We start from the raw sequence: 17,463 nt of genomic DNA, 5'->3' as shown, positions 1-17,463 counted from the left end.
GATTGTAAAATATACTTCTTAATGTAAAATAATCATTACCGCTACATTCCCCTCCCCTTAAAACCTAAATTATAAATGCTATGTTAATTCAGTTCAACACAAAAACAGCAGGAATGATAACCATAACGAGTAAAATCCCAATCATTTCAATATACACATATTTAGAACTCTTAAACAAACATGTAACAGTGTTATTTAATGAAATTAGAACATCAATAGTAGCAAATAACTGCAACACAAAAAATTAATAACGTTTAAAATGTTTCACACCCACAAGATTGTCTTCGGAAAGTTAAAAAAATTCATCCCTACAGTCCGCTCGCTCGGTTGTCAGGACATACTGTTCTCTTTAGCCTCCCTGGCACGTTTCTGGCTCAACCTGGCTCTGTGGTCCAGCCTGTATGGAGGGGTCCCCTTTGGATCAACGAACTGCTTGTTATCCACCTCCTTCTGGATTGGCGTTGCCAGCAAATGGTGAATCTTTCTTTGGTGGCCCACCAAATCCGTTTTCAGCCCATACTTCTTATTACATGAAGGGCAGAAAAAGAGCGTAAATGTGGGCTCATGTTTTGCTGACCAATGACACTGGTAGCTGTGAAAGCTGTTATGTTCATGGCCTCCGCATATATTTCACGCCGTTGGCTGGTTAGGCCAAGAAGGCCTTTCAAGGTTCTGAAAGACTTCAATCTCTTGGCTAATGCCCTCCAAAATCTCAATAGATTCCATTCCGAACTGAAAATATACGCAGGATAAACATTAAATTGTATTAATAAAAAGTAATATCTTTATTTATTTTAGTCAAGATTAATGTGGTCTCTTGGTAAATTAAATTCTTTATCGTATTAAATGTTATCTCAAGCAACAATAGTATTTTGGTCTGAGAAAACGTAGATGTCCAGAATTATTTCCATTGTAGGTTATCATATCATATAATTCCTAGGCAATCAAGTCACATATGTATACTAGAATGAACCTGTGATGAATGAAGCGCAAACAGTAAATATGTATGATGACATCTCCTCGCACTAAGGTTAACCCAGGTAACATTCAATACTATAATAATAACTTTATCAATTAAATTGAAGTAACTATATATAGACAAATAATGGTTTAGGAATATAAGTATTCCTTTTTTATTTAAGCAAATGTTTCGTTAATCATGTCTTATTAAATTTAAATGAAAATAAAATAAGCATCCTGGTCTGGATGCGCATAAGTTTCCATGATAACTCCTTTCGTAGGTAAGTTACAAAATAATTGTAATTCCTAGGCATTTTATATCTGGAATACTATTTATGCATCACAGATCATTAAGATTTGATATTCAAAAGCAAAAACAGACTCCACAGAAATATGATGGCATCCGTTCTTATCCATTAACACTCAAATTTAACAAAACCTGATTACAAACAAATGTTATGTTTAAATCTAGCAATAGATAACTCATATTTAGATTTGATAGAGAAACGGTAGTTACAATATGTGATATTTTCCGCAAAATAATGATCTCATTATATATTATGTTAAACATGCATATAATGGCTTTATGTATTTTTTAGTAAACAAAAATTTGATGCATTTTAGAGGACTTCTATCCCTTTGCATGCAACATGCAGCCAAAGTATTTCTATACCCCCTAAGGCCGGGGCCCATTTAACATACCAATTTTTCTAATAAATAATCATAATAAGACACCATTTTGATATAATGGCAAATTTTATCATGATGAAATGAAACAGTTACATCAAACATGATGTAATTACAATTAATGATTTTAGTTATTTATTTGCATAGGAAGACCATTCAGATGAGATGATCAATATTAGATAATACGCCATCGTATTATTCCAAATAGTCGATTTGATCACAACAACGAAAACAGCTATGCTTTACAAACAACCATTATGTTAATATAATTTACAAAACACCCTTCTTTTTGATACTATTTTTAAATATGGGATCAGAATTGAAATATAGCCAATATAATATTTACACTTCAGTAATACACTATGTGATCAGAATGAAACAATTGTACTGAGCATTTAAACTTAAGTCAATATTTTGTGTGATCACAATAAAACGTCAATGTATGTACATTTACAGGAAGATAATAGTGTATATGTATATGTATAAATGCTTCTTTTTATCACAATGCAACTAGATCATTATGAATTTGTACGTACACCACTACGTTATTTAACCGCAATTGTGTATCATGATTAAGTATTTACACTAATAGCACTGCATTATGTAATTGCAATGATACGTCAGTATTATATATTTACATTAACAGCACTTCCTTTTGCGATCACCTACAAACAGCATCTCTTCTAACTTAATTTACAGTTCGTTAGGATCAAATAAAATTCAAACATCATCAATATAATATTTACACTAACCAAACTACCCTATGTGCTCATAAATCTTCAAATCACAAAGATCGAATAAAATTGAAGATCATCACTATAATATTTACACTATCCGAACTACCTTATGTGATAATAAATTTACAAATCACTAGAATCGAAAATCTGCTTTGGCTTAACTCGTGTACGGTATGTTTGTCCGTTAAATACGGGATCTGGTACTGTTTCACATGCAGTGTCAGAATCTAGAAAATTTGCAGATTCTATATCTGTTTCGCCTACGATTTCAGTATTTTGTGAAACTTACTTGTCACCTACACGTAACATTTGAGAATGACATTTTTTTAAATGGTCTACATGTACAACTAAAATTGTGTTTGAGCTTTGATGCTCAATTTTATAGGTTACAGATGTAACCTTTTTGCACCTTATATGGTCCTATCCAGGCCAGACCCAACTTCTGATTTGCAGTAGGTAGATACCATCGCAAAACCATCTCACTTTCGCTAAAAGTTCTAGGTTTCAAGCCTTAAGAATAATATTTCTTTTGTCTCGACGCAGCTATTTTTAAATTAGCGCTAACCTGATTGAAAGACATAGCCATAGACAATTTGACAGTTTCACATACGTTGTTGTCACTTTTATAATATGTGTCGCGTTCTGAGATAACTGGGCATAATGCATGTGCTTAAAGTGTCGTCCCAGATTAGCCTGTGCAGACCGCACAGGCTAATCAGGGACGAAACTTTCCACCTAAACTGGATTTTCGCTAAGATGAGATATCATTTAAACAAAAAAAATCCATAAAGCGGAAATTGTCGTCCCTGATTAGCCTGTGCGGACTGCACAGGCTAATCTGGGACGACACTTTACGCATATGCATTATGCCCAGTTGTCTCAGAACTCGACACATATCTCCTAAAGCATACGAGCTAGAAACTGAATTAACAATCGCACGTAGTATTTTGCTATTTCAAAATAACTAGAAATAGGGCGTTTATGCAAGTTTTTAAACATAAATTCGGATATTAAATGTTGTTTTTCTCACGCACATGGATTTTCATGTGCGTAGGCCATTATTATGCAAATATGGTTTTTGAAGCGAACAAACATTGAAATTGATAATACATGTTCGCCCCTTTTTAAAGGAACCCGTTCACGTTTTTTTGGTAAATTGACAAAATAAAAAAATGTTTCAGGTTTGCAAATTATCGTAGCAATAATGATATTTGCGAGGAAACAGTAATACTGAACATTTACCACTCTCTAATATATCTATATAATGCATCTTGACGATTTAAAAACCTGAAAATAATAAAGCGTTACAAACTCGCAATGATTGAATAATTTGGAGAGTTCTGGTGTTATCGTTATGGTTTGTGACATTACGAGGATTGCTTATATAAAGTATAAAATTCACCTCACACTATCAGCACGGATGGCCGATTGGTTTAAGCACTAGACTTTTACTCCAAGGGTCAGTGATTCGAACCCCGGTGTGGATTACCTTTTTTTCTTTCTTTAATTGTATTCTTCTTTTATAATGGAGCTATTTAGTTCCAATGTTTACATTTATCAATTGAAAGCATGGAATGACAACTTCAAAACATGCCAAAATCTGTGAACAAGTCCCTTTAACTAACGTGATCTAGTGACGGGTAAACCTTGTAATAGCCCAATGTACAGGTATACATGTACACATTGTAATACAAAGACATACATGTACACTAAATCTATTTTTAACTATGATACATCATGCGTTCTTTGCGGGGAAATGCCCCAATCATTCTGCCAGTTGTCATACAACATGTACAATAAAGTTACACCATGAACACTAGCAAACGGTTATTTCATTTAAGTTCCACAAGGCAATATTAGGTTTGCGTCGTTCGCTTCGATATCTGATCTGAGGCCAATTCATTAACCCACGGCGACGATATTTAAGTGTACGGAATCCGGATAGTGCCATCTTAAATCTCGCCTTTCTTTCATCAAGGGCGTCACACGAAGCGACACACGATATTTTGCGCGATACACGAAGCGACACGCGATATTTACAACGATATATCGCCTTTTGGGCTACCTACACAAGGGCGATATTTCGTGGTACATTTTCGCGCGTCGCTTCGTGTATCGTTCAAAATATCGTGTGTCGTGCAAAATATCGTGTGTCGCTTTGAGTATCGCGCAAAATATCGTGTGTCGCTTCGTGTGTCGCGCAAAATATCGTGTATCGCTTCGTGTGTCGCCCTTGATGAAAGAAGGGCGAGATTAAAGATGGCACTATCCGGATTCCGTATAAGTGTGTTAAGTTAGCAACAATTTGCCATAAAGTCTTGATTGTGGTTGTGCTCCGGGTAATTCTCTAAAACTATTTTTTGGGAAGAAAACGAAATCCTGTGAATGCCTATTTTTTATGTTATCATATTATCCAGTTATCTCGTTCGTTATATTTTCATTTGTTTTATTTATTGTACAGTACGCACAGGCTCAGCAAAAAGAACATAGTTAAGGCGGAAAGTATCGTCCCAGATAAGCCTGTGTGGAATGCACGGGCTAATCTGGGACGACACTTTTCGCACGTACATTAAGCCCCGTTTTCCCAGAGCGAGGCTCATGTTAACTAGATTGTTTAAGATTATGCACTGTACATGTGCATGCATACGCTTAAATATATCTGTTTTGGTAATGCTATACCCATACCGGTCTATAGGAAACGGGATATTCTAATGAAGCTGAGAGACCACTGTAAATGTATACAAAAACAAACAAACTCGTTTTTAAAACAGAAAATGCTTAAACGTAAGTAGGTGTCGATATTGACAATTTATCAATATTTCCCAATACATCAATTTTGTTAAGTTTATTTTTTTTCCTTTAGAATTTTGTGACTGAAAATAGCTTTTGATATGCAATAATGTGTGATATTGTTTTTAGATCTTCACGTATTGTCCGTTTTGTTATGATCGTATTTTGCACACTGAAAACGGGATCCATATCTTTCATGATATGTGAAACAATATCATTCTAAAACTAAGCCGTGTTCTGGGAAAGCTGTTCCGTCCGCGTAGGCTTATCAGAGACGACACTTTCTGCTTTCATGGTATTTTTCGTTTAAAGGCAGTCTTATCTAAACGAAAATCAAGTCTAGGCTCAACTTTACCTCCCTGATTAGCTTGTGCGGACTGGGACGACGCTTAACCCTTTGCATGCTGGGAAATTTGTCGTCTGCTACAATGTCGTCTGCTGAATTTCTAAAATTAGCATTTTCTTCGATTTTTTTCAAAAAATATTATCAGAATAGCAAACAGTTTGGATCCTGATGAGACGCCACGTTCTGTGGCGTTTCATCTGGATCCAAACTGTTTGCAAAGGCCTTCAAAATTTGGTTCCAGCGCTGAAAGGGTTAACAATTTACGCAGATGAATTAAGCCCAGTTTTCCCAGAACGTGGCTCAAATGACCCCACGAAGCGGCCTTCATTAGTTTCACAACAATGTTTCATCTGCTTAAAATATCACATTTGTGCCGCACATTCGCTTAAAATGGATTGTCAATAGTGTAGATGAACTTTAAGCACTTTGCCTTTCTGATTGGGCTGGATATGACGTATATCGGGTGGATACCACGCTCGCTTGATTTCATTGATCAGTGAAATAATTAACGACTAAAACGTGATTGAGTAGCTGAGCGTCTTCGAAATTTATTCACCGTAGGTAGATCAGTCAAACGTATTCAACCTTTCTGTTTCAGGTCACTGTGACCTTTTGAGATGGGTTTATTCAAATGCAACTTCGATGTACATGAACATGGTTTGTTAGTTATACTGTCGCAATTTGCCGATTGCTGGATAAGCTCCGACCCGCACGCGTTCAAATTGGCACACCCTGGCACACCCTGTGGCACAGGGCACACCCTGATGTAATCGTAAAAAAACTTGTTTATTGATGTGAATTAGTTTATATTGGTGTCGAAAAATCACGCATTATTTAATGAATAAAGCTATCTTTTCGATCAATATATTGAATAAGCTGGTTTCGCCTGAACTATAACGAAGTGGTGGGTATGCCCTTAATGGAAAGCTTCTTAGCGTATATTTGCTATCACTTGTTGATGAACTTTTAAATACTAATCACTTAATCACGCATCACTTAAAACATTACAAGAGCCCGTTAACCCATTTATGCCTAGTGGACTCTCCCATCCTTCAAAATTGGATCAATTTATTTCCGAAATTAGGGATGTCTAGTATATTTATTTATATATTTAGAATATTTCTTACAGAAATTCTTTAAAGCAAACAGCGCAGACCCTGATGAGACGCCGCATCATGCGGCGTCTCATCTAGTTCTACGCTGTTTGCCAAGGCCTTTTTCTAGACGCTGGGCATACATGGATCTTTAAACGGATATCGTTACTATTGTTGCATCAGGTTCATAGAAGTAATTACACACCATGCGATACTTAAACATATGTGTCGTGTTCTGAGAAAACGGGGCTTAATGCTTGTGCGTAAAGTGTCGTCCAAGATTAGCCTGTGCAGTCCGCACAGGCTAATCAGGGACGGAAATTTCTGCCTTAATGGAATTTTTCGTTTTAATAATGTCTCTTCTGAGTAAAAATCCAGTTAAGACGGAAAGTGTCGTCCCAGATTAGTCTGTGCTGACTGCGGACTGAGAAAACTGGGCAAAATGCATATGCGTAAAGTGTCGTCCCAGATTAGCCTGTGCAGTTCGCACAGGCTAATTCGGGACGACACTTTCCACTTTAACTGGATGTTCGCTACGAAGAGACATCATTTAAACGAAAAATTAAACAAAAACGGAAATTGTCGTCCCTGATTAGCCTGTGCGGACTGCACAAGCTAATCTGGGATGACAATTTACGCACAATCATTATGCCCAGTTTTCTCAGAACACGACACAAATGACTAGATCACTAGACTAGTATAAAAGTAAAGTGATTTTTTTCCCACCACAATACAGTGAAAAATGTAATCTAACTAGTCACATGTGTAAGTAGCAAGAACGTGATTGGCAAGAAAGAGGGGGAGGGGGGCATTTATGAAAAATTATCGTACATTTCATCAAGCTAGACATAATGCTGAAGTTCGTGAAAAACGCAAAGGTTGCTTTTACTAACACTTAAACATTCTTACACCAAAAATGTCAGATTCCTTAATTGTTTAAAAAACACAACAAAAACATGCTATTGAGTTGAATAACAATCTGAAAACAAACGCAATTCAAACAGCATTTAAATTTATGGTTTCGATGAACACTGTAGAATATCAGTAAACAATCCCTAGCCCAAAAATGAATCAATGAGTTAACTTATTGATAAGCAAAAGTAAAATACTTACTAAAACAAATCAGTTTTGCGTTTTACCTAGCAATGTAGGCGGTACCTTGTGTATGTAGCATAAAGTATTATACAGCATGTAGTATATGAAGTTTTGGTTAAACAGCGTTTCGGATTATAATGCATGTGCTTTTAAAATGCGCTGAATTGATTGTATATGAATTTAAATGAAATTGTGAGCATTGATATAACAGAGTGTGGTAGTTGATGTAAGAAAATAACAAAGAACAACCAAATAAAAATATCAGTTACACAACATCGTTTACATGTATAAAAAATTATCATGCGAATCACGTACGCAACATCAAAATTCATCATTGAGCAGACCACCCTTTTGAATTAATACTTTTCTATGCATTTATCTTATTTATATGCAAATTTCTTTTCGTGGTAGGATCTTTTTTAAACAAACTTAAGCCAAAGACTGGTGTGACCCAGGAAACGAATTCGAACGCGTTTGATTAAGCCTTAGGCTTCCGATGCAATCGACCTTAAATAAATAGGTTTTAACCAAAGAAACGTTATCTTAGTGTAATGTTAAAATATGGTAATTATGTAAGAGAAACTGTTTACTGTTTCAAAAATGGGGGAAATTATTCATTTCTTTAGTTGAACATATTTACAGAATTTTCTTAACATGACTGCTGTATTTCCCAATGTAAATTTCTGATTTTTTTTTCATATAAATTAGCTTTAATAAATGTATCCACATATAATCATTGCTTCAAAATACATTTAAAATACATACCAGTTGATATAAAATGAATATTTCCATAACAATAAATATTGTCTTCCATCTAAGCCACGTATTTTGTGTTATTACTGTAACATTGCTCAACTGCCCTGACTTAGTAAGTTTGTTATGAGTACTGTACTCCGGTAATCCAAACGTGCTTCAAACAAAGACATCCTTGAATAATCTGACCAACGTCGCCAAATGTCCTTAATATTTAAGCTTTCTCTGATATATGTGATATCTGTTGAAAACATAAAACTTCTCAATAGTCTCTTAAAGGCACTGTCCGCCATTGTTATGTTACATTTGTTAGAAACAAAACCACCTTAGCCGTTCTCATTTTGGTCGTGAACATGCCTGCGCCTTAAGACGTTCTGTGGTATAGGGCCCCCAAACACTGAATATATTTTTGTCTCTAAGAGTTTCCTCTGGATGCTGTCCGTTTCCTCGGTCCAGTCTGCGCTTGTGTACCTCGTAAACCACACACACCACGACTTGCTGACGGACCTAAGATTTATGTCTGACATAAGAATAAACACCACGTCCCACCTGTTTTTACCACCTTTCTTTTTACTGAGGCACGCTATTTCTACGAGGAACCTACAGTAGCTGTCTCGCATGAGATTCTCTGTTACCACCACCACGATGTTTTTCGATTCGTCCATTGCTTCGAATGTCATGTCAATCGCCGATCCACCTAGGCTCCCGTCGCGGTGTTCGTAATGTAACTTGTAGTTGAGCTCCCTTTCAAACATGTCGATCACCTTGGTAACCGCATGTTTGTCTAGTCCCTTCGAGTCACACAGTACGTACCCGTCAAATTTCACGGGCAGAAGTGGCTGTCCTTCCGACTGCTCAAAGAAGTCACTCTCTGGCACCGTGCCAGCTTTAGACCGTTTCCTAATATTATGCCAAAAGTATTGCAGATACCACCTATTCCAGTAGCCTACAGTAGACAACACGACTAGCACAAATATTATACTACCCATTGCGCTATATGCAATTATAATTTTAAAACGACCTGGGTCCTCACATTTCTGTAGATCCCAGTTAAAGTCTCGGAATAGCGTCCCTTTGGCTTTTTCTAATGCGGGCGAATGGCACTTGAAGTGCTCTGGCCATCCAACCAGTTGAATATTGCCAATGAAACCCTTGCCGTCTCTCTCTGTGATTTGTTCCCTTAACCAGGAACTATTTTCATAGCAGTCGCAAGAGAATTCGTTGTCCTGAATATCCAAAACTTTTAACGACCTCATCACATCATCGGGAAAGATTTGGTTGAAAAGAAATGCAAGTTTGTTTTTGGCAGCGGATAAATAACTTATATTGGTATTATATCGGACGTGAGCGTCAAATTGACCAGTATCTCTGATAATGTTATCGTCTACATTCAAACTAATTAACCTCATGGATAAGTTGAAAATTTCCAATGGAAACTGTTGCAGACCGATGTGTTCGATTCTCAAGTGTTCGAGGTTTGCCAACGGATAAAAATTTTCACATAGACCGGACGCGTTCATCTCGCCATTGAAATTGTACGATAACGTCAGATTTCTAATTTCAGGCGTAAACGTGAAGATGTACTTCATATCATCTGAGTAAAGTTGGATGTAGTTCCTACTTAGATCCAAGTACTTCAGAGTTGAACTATTAAACGCAGCCCTTTCGATACGCTGAAGACCCCTTGTCATCTGACTCAAATCCAGAAATTGCAGAGCCGAGAAATGTACAAACGAGTTGTTGTTTAGTTCAAGTATAGACGTTTTGTGCAATGATAACTTTTCCAGTTGTGTAAGACATGCGGTATAATTATCGGTCATGCGTCTGATCGGATTGTAGTCCAAATTCAACTCCTTGATATTATTCCTTGTGCAGCTACTGTTACACATCCTTGGCAAGAATGGACTAAACTCGTTTCTACTCATATCAATTTTTTCCAGAGACATGATGTAGTCTGCAGCAATAACATCACGTAACCAGTTACCTCTCAGATTTAACGTGTGAAGTTTGACCATATTGGTAATGCTTCTAACGTTCAACTCCTTTAAGACGTTGTAGTCCAGTTTAAGCTCTACTAGTGTTGTCAAGCATCCCATTGTATCATCTTTGATTTCTCCAATTCTGTTTCTTGACAATGCCAGATATGTTAGCATCGGAAAGAGACTCGTTTGATTGCTTGCATTGCAGAAATTAAACGTACGTTCGCTGATTGAATTGTTCGAAACATCAAAGGATAATAAATTGTCCATTACTTCAAATCCGTTTATATTTTCTATTCTATTATTCCTTGCTTCCAATATTGTCAAATTACGAATTCCAGCAAACAACGACAGGTTTAGCGAGCTAATTATATTAAAGTCCATATTCAGCTTATATACAGAGGTTCTGATAAAGGTAAAATTCCCCAGAGTGTCTTCCGTAAGACCTATTTCAGACAATGTAAGATTTATCTTTTGAACATTTATATAAGCTAAAGCCTGGAACAATTGCATGTGCTGCTTGTCAGTCATCGCTGTTTGTTGAATCTCCAGTTTCTCTAGATGATGTAACGCTGTAAATGAGTCATTTGTTAACTTGTTAAAAACTGTTTTGCAAATGTACAATTTCTCAAGTGTGTTATTTGTTGGAAATATGTCAGCGCTTAGATTTAAGTTGAATCCGTAAATATATAGCGTTTTCACAGACCATGGCATGTTCACCAAGTCATCCAATGTGGCGTCACGGTTATATCCATCGCAGACCACTGTTGTATTTCGAGGTCACCAAAACAAACTGTTTCAGTTGCCCAGGGAAGCGTCTTTATGTCCTTTGGCCACACCTGGCAATGACTGCCAGCTACAAGCGGACTTCCACAGCATGCGAGGAGGAATAATAATTTAACATACATGATGGCTCGATTATATATGTCCGACTTAAAAAAATAACCGAGTGTCCTCTTGAGTATGAATCCTTACACATTTCAATTTAATTTTGACTGAGTGTATTTTCCTTACTTTATAGATTTCCTGTGCGATGTGGACACTTGACAAATTGCACTATAAATTCTTCGCCCAGGTAAACATGGAAACTCCAAATTTGTAACAAAACTAAGAACGCCAAAAATGATTTTTGTATCAGCAATTTAAATAAACCTCCGACTTCATATTTTTCGTACGTAACACTGCCGGTTCAATGCCTCTACGCACATTGGTCTTATCTGCTTGCGCATTTCTTCATGCGGTTTCATAACTTTGTTTTCTTTTATTGGACTGCAATTAAAGCGTCACGCGAGATTTGCTTCGCTGGGTATGTGAAGAGTTTTTCAATAATGTGTGTTTATATACAAAGTCAATATTTTGTGACGATCTCCAAATGTTTGTTTATGTGTAAACGTTTAATATTGTGTAAAGGTTGTCAATCGTATAATATAATCCAATATATTGAGACATCAATAGCAGAACATGCGTTTTGAAGTGAACACTCACTTGATTAAACCAATTACTAGTTTTAAGTCAATCCAATATAAGTCCGTAATAATTCGCATAAATATTCAGTTCAAGTTTCTAAATGACGCATTGTTTACATAAATAGCGTTCATATATTTCCGTGTCATCAACATCAATAAAAAAAGTTACAGACGACGAAGCATTAACTGTCCGTTAGTAAACTCGCGTGTACCAACTTAAACTTTATTAAGAACACTTCAAAGCCATCGTTTGGGTACACGTTTCACGCACAACTACACATGTGTCATCATCCATACACAATTTGTTTTTGCACACATTGTCATATCCATCTTCAAACATATATGTATGTAAATGTATTAATAGCACCAACTCTTTCAATCCCCATGTCCTTTTATCCTTAATTTCAGTGGACATAATATCACCACGGATGTTAACTAACAGCGGTTTTATCCACGACCGCAAGCTGTTTAACCTATTTATGCCTAGCGTCTACAAAAAAAGGCCTTGGGGCCCAACGATGAAACACGTCATCGCCTCAACGTGTCGTTTGTAAAAGATTATAATATCTTGTCCTAGTTATAATACGCAGCACGCCTGAAACCGATATTGTATTTGAAGATATACTAAACTGATATATGAATATCACTAACACATTTGAGACACCCGCGTCTTTGATGTGAATTGACTAGTCACATTTATTTGATGCTCGTTGGTACCAAAAAAAACTCATCAATAGTGTTCGTTTAGTTTAAAGGGACTTATTCACAGATTGTGGCATATTTTGAAGTTTGACATTTAATGCTTTATAATATTTACACTTCAGTAATACACTGATGTGATCAGAATGTAACAATTGTACTGAGCATTTAAACTTAAGTCAATATTTTGTGTGATCACAATAAAACGTCAATGTATGTACATTTACAGGAAGATAATAGTGTATATGTATATGCATAAATGCTTCTTTTTATCACAATGCAACTACATCATTATGAATTTGACGTACACCACTACGTTATTTAACCGCAATTGAGTATCATGATTACGTATTTACACTAATAGCACTGCATTATGTAATTGCAATGATACGTCAGTATTATATATTTACATTAACAGCACTTCCTTTTGCGATCACCTACAAACAGCATCTCTTCTTACTTAATTTACAGTTCGTTAGGATCAAATAAAATTGAAACATCATCAATATAATATTTACACTAACCAAACTACCCTATGTGCTCATAAATCTTCAAATCACAAAGATCGAATAAAATTGAAGTTCATCACTATAATATTTACACTATCCGAACTACCTTATGTGATAATAAATTTACAAATCACTAGGATCGAATATCTGCTTTGGCTTAACCGTGCGTCCAACTTGTGTACGGTATGGTTGTCCGTTTAATACGGGACTTGGTACTGTTTCACATGCAGTGTCAGAATCTAGAAAATTTGCAGTTTCTATATCTGTTTCGCCTACGATTCCAGTATTTTGTGAAACTTACTTGTCACCTACACGTAACATTTGAGAATGACATTTTTTTAAATGGTCTACATGTACAACTAAAATTTTGTTTAAGCTTTGATGCTTAATTTTATAGGTTACAGATGTAACCTTTTTGCACCTTATATGGTCCTATCCAGGCCAGACCCAACTTCTGATTTGCAGTAGGTGGATTCCATCGCCAAACCATCTCACCTTCGCTAAAAGTTCTAGGTTTGAAGCCTTTAGAATATTATTTCTTTTGTCTCCACGCAGCTATTTTTAAATTAGCGTTAACCTGATTGAAAGACATAGCCATAGACAATTTGAGCCATTCTACATACTCTGAAGGACATAAATATTCCACTGTTCCAGGGATTTTTCCTAACATGACGTCGATAGGGAGTGTTATTTCCCATCCAAATAAAAGTAAATTAGGACTACATTTTGTACTTTCGTGACACGATGCTCTGTAAGCCATCATAATTAATGGTAAATGGTCATCCGAATCATCTCTGTTATCGTTCACATAAATGGCCAGCATTGCTTGTATTGTGCGATTATGCCTCTCCACTAAACCATCTGAACGGGAATTGTAAGGAACAGTTCTAGTTTTTTGTATTCCTAAAAGGAGGCACATGTGCTGAAAAAGTCGGGATTCAAATTCGGGACCTTGATCTGAATGTATAATTGTGGGAACGCCATATCTACAAATGAACTGAGTAACAAGTGTATCAGCAACAGTAAGTGCTGTATGGTCTTTGAGAGCGAACGCTTCTGTAAATTTTGTGTAATACTCTGAGATCACAAGAATACATGTATACTGATTCTCATTACTTGTTATTGGTAATGGTCCTAAAATGTCCAATGCTATGCGATCAAGAGGTTGATACGAGATATCTTGCTTTAGTTCTGATTTGCCACAACCTGGTCCAGGTTTCCTGCGTGAACACATTTCACATGAACTAACCCATCGTCTTATATCACTACAGTTGTTTGGCCAATAGAATCGTTTCTTGATAGAAGCTAATGTTTTGTCTCTACCTAAATGTCCAGCCAATCTGTTTTCATGCAACTGTTTAAAAATTTCAGACCTTAAGGTTGATGGAAGTACAAGTCTTAAGCCGTTTTCACCTGTTCTCCATAACAAATTGTCCTTTACAGTCAGTGTTGCCCATATACTCCACAAGATTCTTACATTTTTGCTATATTCATTGACCACATTCTTTGATGTTTTTTCACAAGAAACGGACTTGAACTGTAATAAAGTTTTAATGTCAGAATCACTACTTTGCATCTCCTCTAACTGTTCTTATGACCAATTTTCAATCCAGTTGGAACACAACACAGTATTTTTGTCTACTTAATTCTGCTTTGAATTATGTATTCTTGTCATAGAGTAAATTAACAAATCCTTATTTCTTTACAAAATCTCAACATACGAAATCAACAAATATCTATTTTACTGTTAACCTTAATTCTTTCCAAACAGTAACTACAGTACAACTAACATCCTAACCAGTTTTTATCACCTAAACCTATTACACGCATGATTGGTTCGCGGCGTTGGCCAAGTGGAAAGCGCAAGTAGCCGCGCATTTGCCACTTGACCGCCAGAACATAAACATCACATATATCTTTGATATATTGTTCTGCGTTATTATTACAGGTTAGTGATAAATCAATTTATAAACTTTAACCTTTGAATTGTTGTAATCTCTTTTCTAATTAAATGCCACGTAAGGTATTTATTGTATTTATTGTATTTATTGTATTTATTATATTTATTGTATGTATTGTATTAACTGTATTTATTGTATTCATTGTATTACAATATTGCCATGTTTTTATAAATGCTATTACTGTTATTGTTGTATAATTAATAATGGTGATTAATGTCGGCATTTGCCACTTGACCGCCAGAACATAAACATCACATATATCTTTGATATATTGTTATGCGTTATTATTACAGTCCCTTCACACGAACCATAAATATATTTGCCGAGAGCTACGTCGACAATGGCGCCCAACGTTCGGGATGTGAAGGTCCGCTGTTAAACACAGACGTCGACATATTGTCGATTTAACTTACACAGCTTTGTAAACAATCTAGTTTACACATATGCCAGCTGGACGGATTTCCTCGGGATATCCTAACTACAGCGTACAACTACGTCATCACGCATAGACGCGTCTGATTGGATATTATATCCACGCATGCACGGGAAACCGTGTTGTTGACAAACATTGTCACGTGTACACATCGTTTACCAGGGCCCAAACTGAACTTTCCACTCGCGAGTGTATTAAACGTTTTTTTTCTTCAAAAGGATCCTAAACAGCATCGTCGATCGCCGTCGATTGTGACAGTGACTTTGATGTGCTTCCAACTTAGCTGGAAGTGTGAACACTAACTGTTCCCGGCCGTGAGTTTTAACATTGTTTTATTGTTTTGTTTTATCATGTGTTAAGATATGTGGACGGATAATTGGATGAACTGGTAAGAGTTTTGTTTATTTTATTTGCACTCAGCTTTAAAGTAACTCCATTTTGATTAAATTGTATTGGTTTTAATTTCAAAAATTTAGTATATAAGCAAACAAAATTCTCACTAGATCTATAAATGAAATATACATTTTAGTTTTATCAGAGAGAGAGAGAGAGAGAGAGAGATAGAGAGAGAGAGAGAGAGAGAGAAGAGAGAGAGAGAGAGAGAGGAGAGAGAGAGAGAGAGAGAGAGAGAGAGAGAGAGAGAGAGAGAGAGAGAGAGGAGAGAGAGAGAGAGAGAGAGAGAGAGAGAGATATAAGTGTATAGTCATTTTAAGTGTTATATATTTTACTATATATAAACTTAGTATAATCACAACTAATAAAGTCGTGTTGCACGATAATAACTACTCATAAACTAATTATTAACCCCTCTAAAATTTCTAGTTTTTATTGGTCCGTGTTTGTATGTCTATTGTTCATTGAATATTGAACAAAAACTATGCTCAAGAAATCCTTACAAGGTTACGCGCGATTTTAATCGGAAAGCGTTCGCAAGCAAATTGAAATACTGAGCAGTATTTCAAAAGTTTACAATCGGTGCGTGCGGCATTTAGTTTACAATCGTCGTTCGTATCGAGTATAAAAGAAAGTCGATTAGTTTTGTCACAAATTTTTATTACTAAAGAGGACGAGTAGGTGAGATAAGTATAGTTGTTTATTATCGGGACTGGTTAAAAGAAAATTAATTGGTATAATAGGAGTAGGGCGCATAGAGTGATTGTGCATTTGAACGTCTTGCGGCAGTTGTTTCCCTTGACTCAATTGATTGTGGTTATGCCCCTTACATATTATCCCATATAAATATTGTGTATTTAATTGAGCACAGAATTAAAATAAAGTGTTATATTGAAAGTGGTTGTTCACTGTGTGATTTTTTATTTGCTTGTATATTATAATCATTAAATTATATTTTGTTTTACCATTATAAATATAACAAATATTTGCTTCGTATACATATTTTGTATTGAGAATGGCACAAGCAATAAGTAAAAAAGAGTTACGCAGCATCAGGAGAGAGCGTATACGGGAAGAAATTTTAAAAGAGGAGCAAGAATTAAAGGAAAGGAGAATAAAAGAGAGGATTGAGAGAGAATTACGGAGTAAATTATCAGATGAACAGGACAGCATAGTTTCAAATATGAACACGATCGATGATTATTTACATGAAGAGTCAATCAATGGCGTTGAACATATGTTAATGAATGAAAAGTCAAGAGATTGTTTTGAAACACAATTAAATGGTAACACGCCAGATTCTTTGCGTTACTTGGATGAGCACATGAGAAAACTTGATGTAACATTACGTGAATTGAAATTAGAACACGGTAAACATAAAAACGTATGTCTCAAGTGCAGACCACATACACACAAGAATTAGGGACAATTCTTCATTTGTGGCGGATAGAAATTCAAGAATAGAAGAACGTTTTAGTAACAGAGAAATCGACAAAAGATTGAGTAGAAATGAGACAGGGAGTGTACATACATATGTTTTAAAAGAGGATATAAGGATAGT

The 17,463-nt window shown here is 35.9% G+C and overlaps 1 protein-coding gene across 1 annotated transcript; it reads right to left on the bottom strand.

Annotated features, from left to right (window-relative positions):
* Positions 1–7,138: 7,138 nt before the first annotated feature.
* Positions 7,139–12,404, bottom strand: LOC127841822 (toll-like receptor 3). The gene has a single exon (XM_052370933.1). It carries the CDS (start codon positions 11,153–11,155, stop codon positions 8,789–8,791), a length of 2,367 nt encoding a protein of 788 aa, XP_052226893.1. The 5' UTR covers positions 11,156–12,404; the 3' UTR covers positions 7,139–8,788.
* Between the last annotated feature and the right edge of the window lie 5,059 nt (positions 12,405–17,463).

Source organism: Dreissena polymorpha, chromosome 8 (genome assembly GCF_020536995.1).
Source record: "Dreissena polymorpha isolate Duluth1 chromosome 8, UMN_Dpol_1.0, whole genome shotgun sequence".
Classification (NCBI taxonomy): domain Eukaryota; kingdom Metazoa; phylum Mollusca; class Bivalvia; order Myida; family Dreissenidae; genus Dreissena; species Dreissena polymorpha.
Note: the sequence above shows the minus strand (reverse complement) of the source record. Positions and strands in the feature narration are given on the sequence as shown.

What these genes read in the sequence shown, in the direction of transcription:
- LOC127841822 (XM_052370933.1), bottom strand. Translation starts at nt 11,155, where the DNA reads ATGCCATGGTCTGTGAAAACGCTATATATTTACGGATTCAACTTAAAT.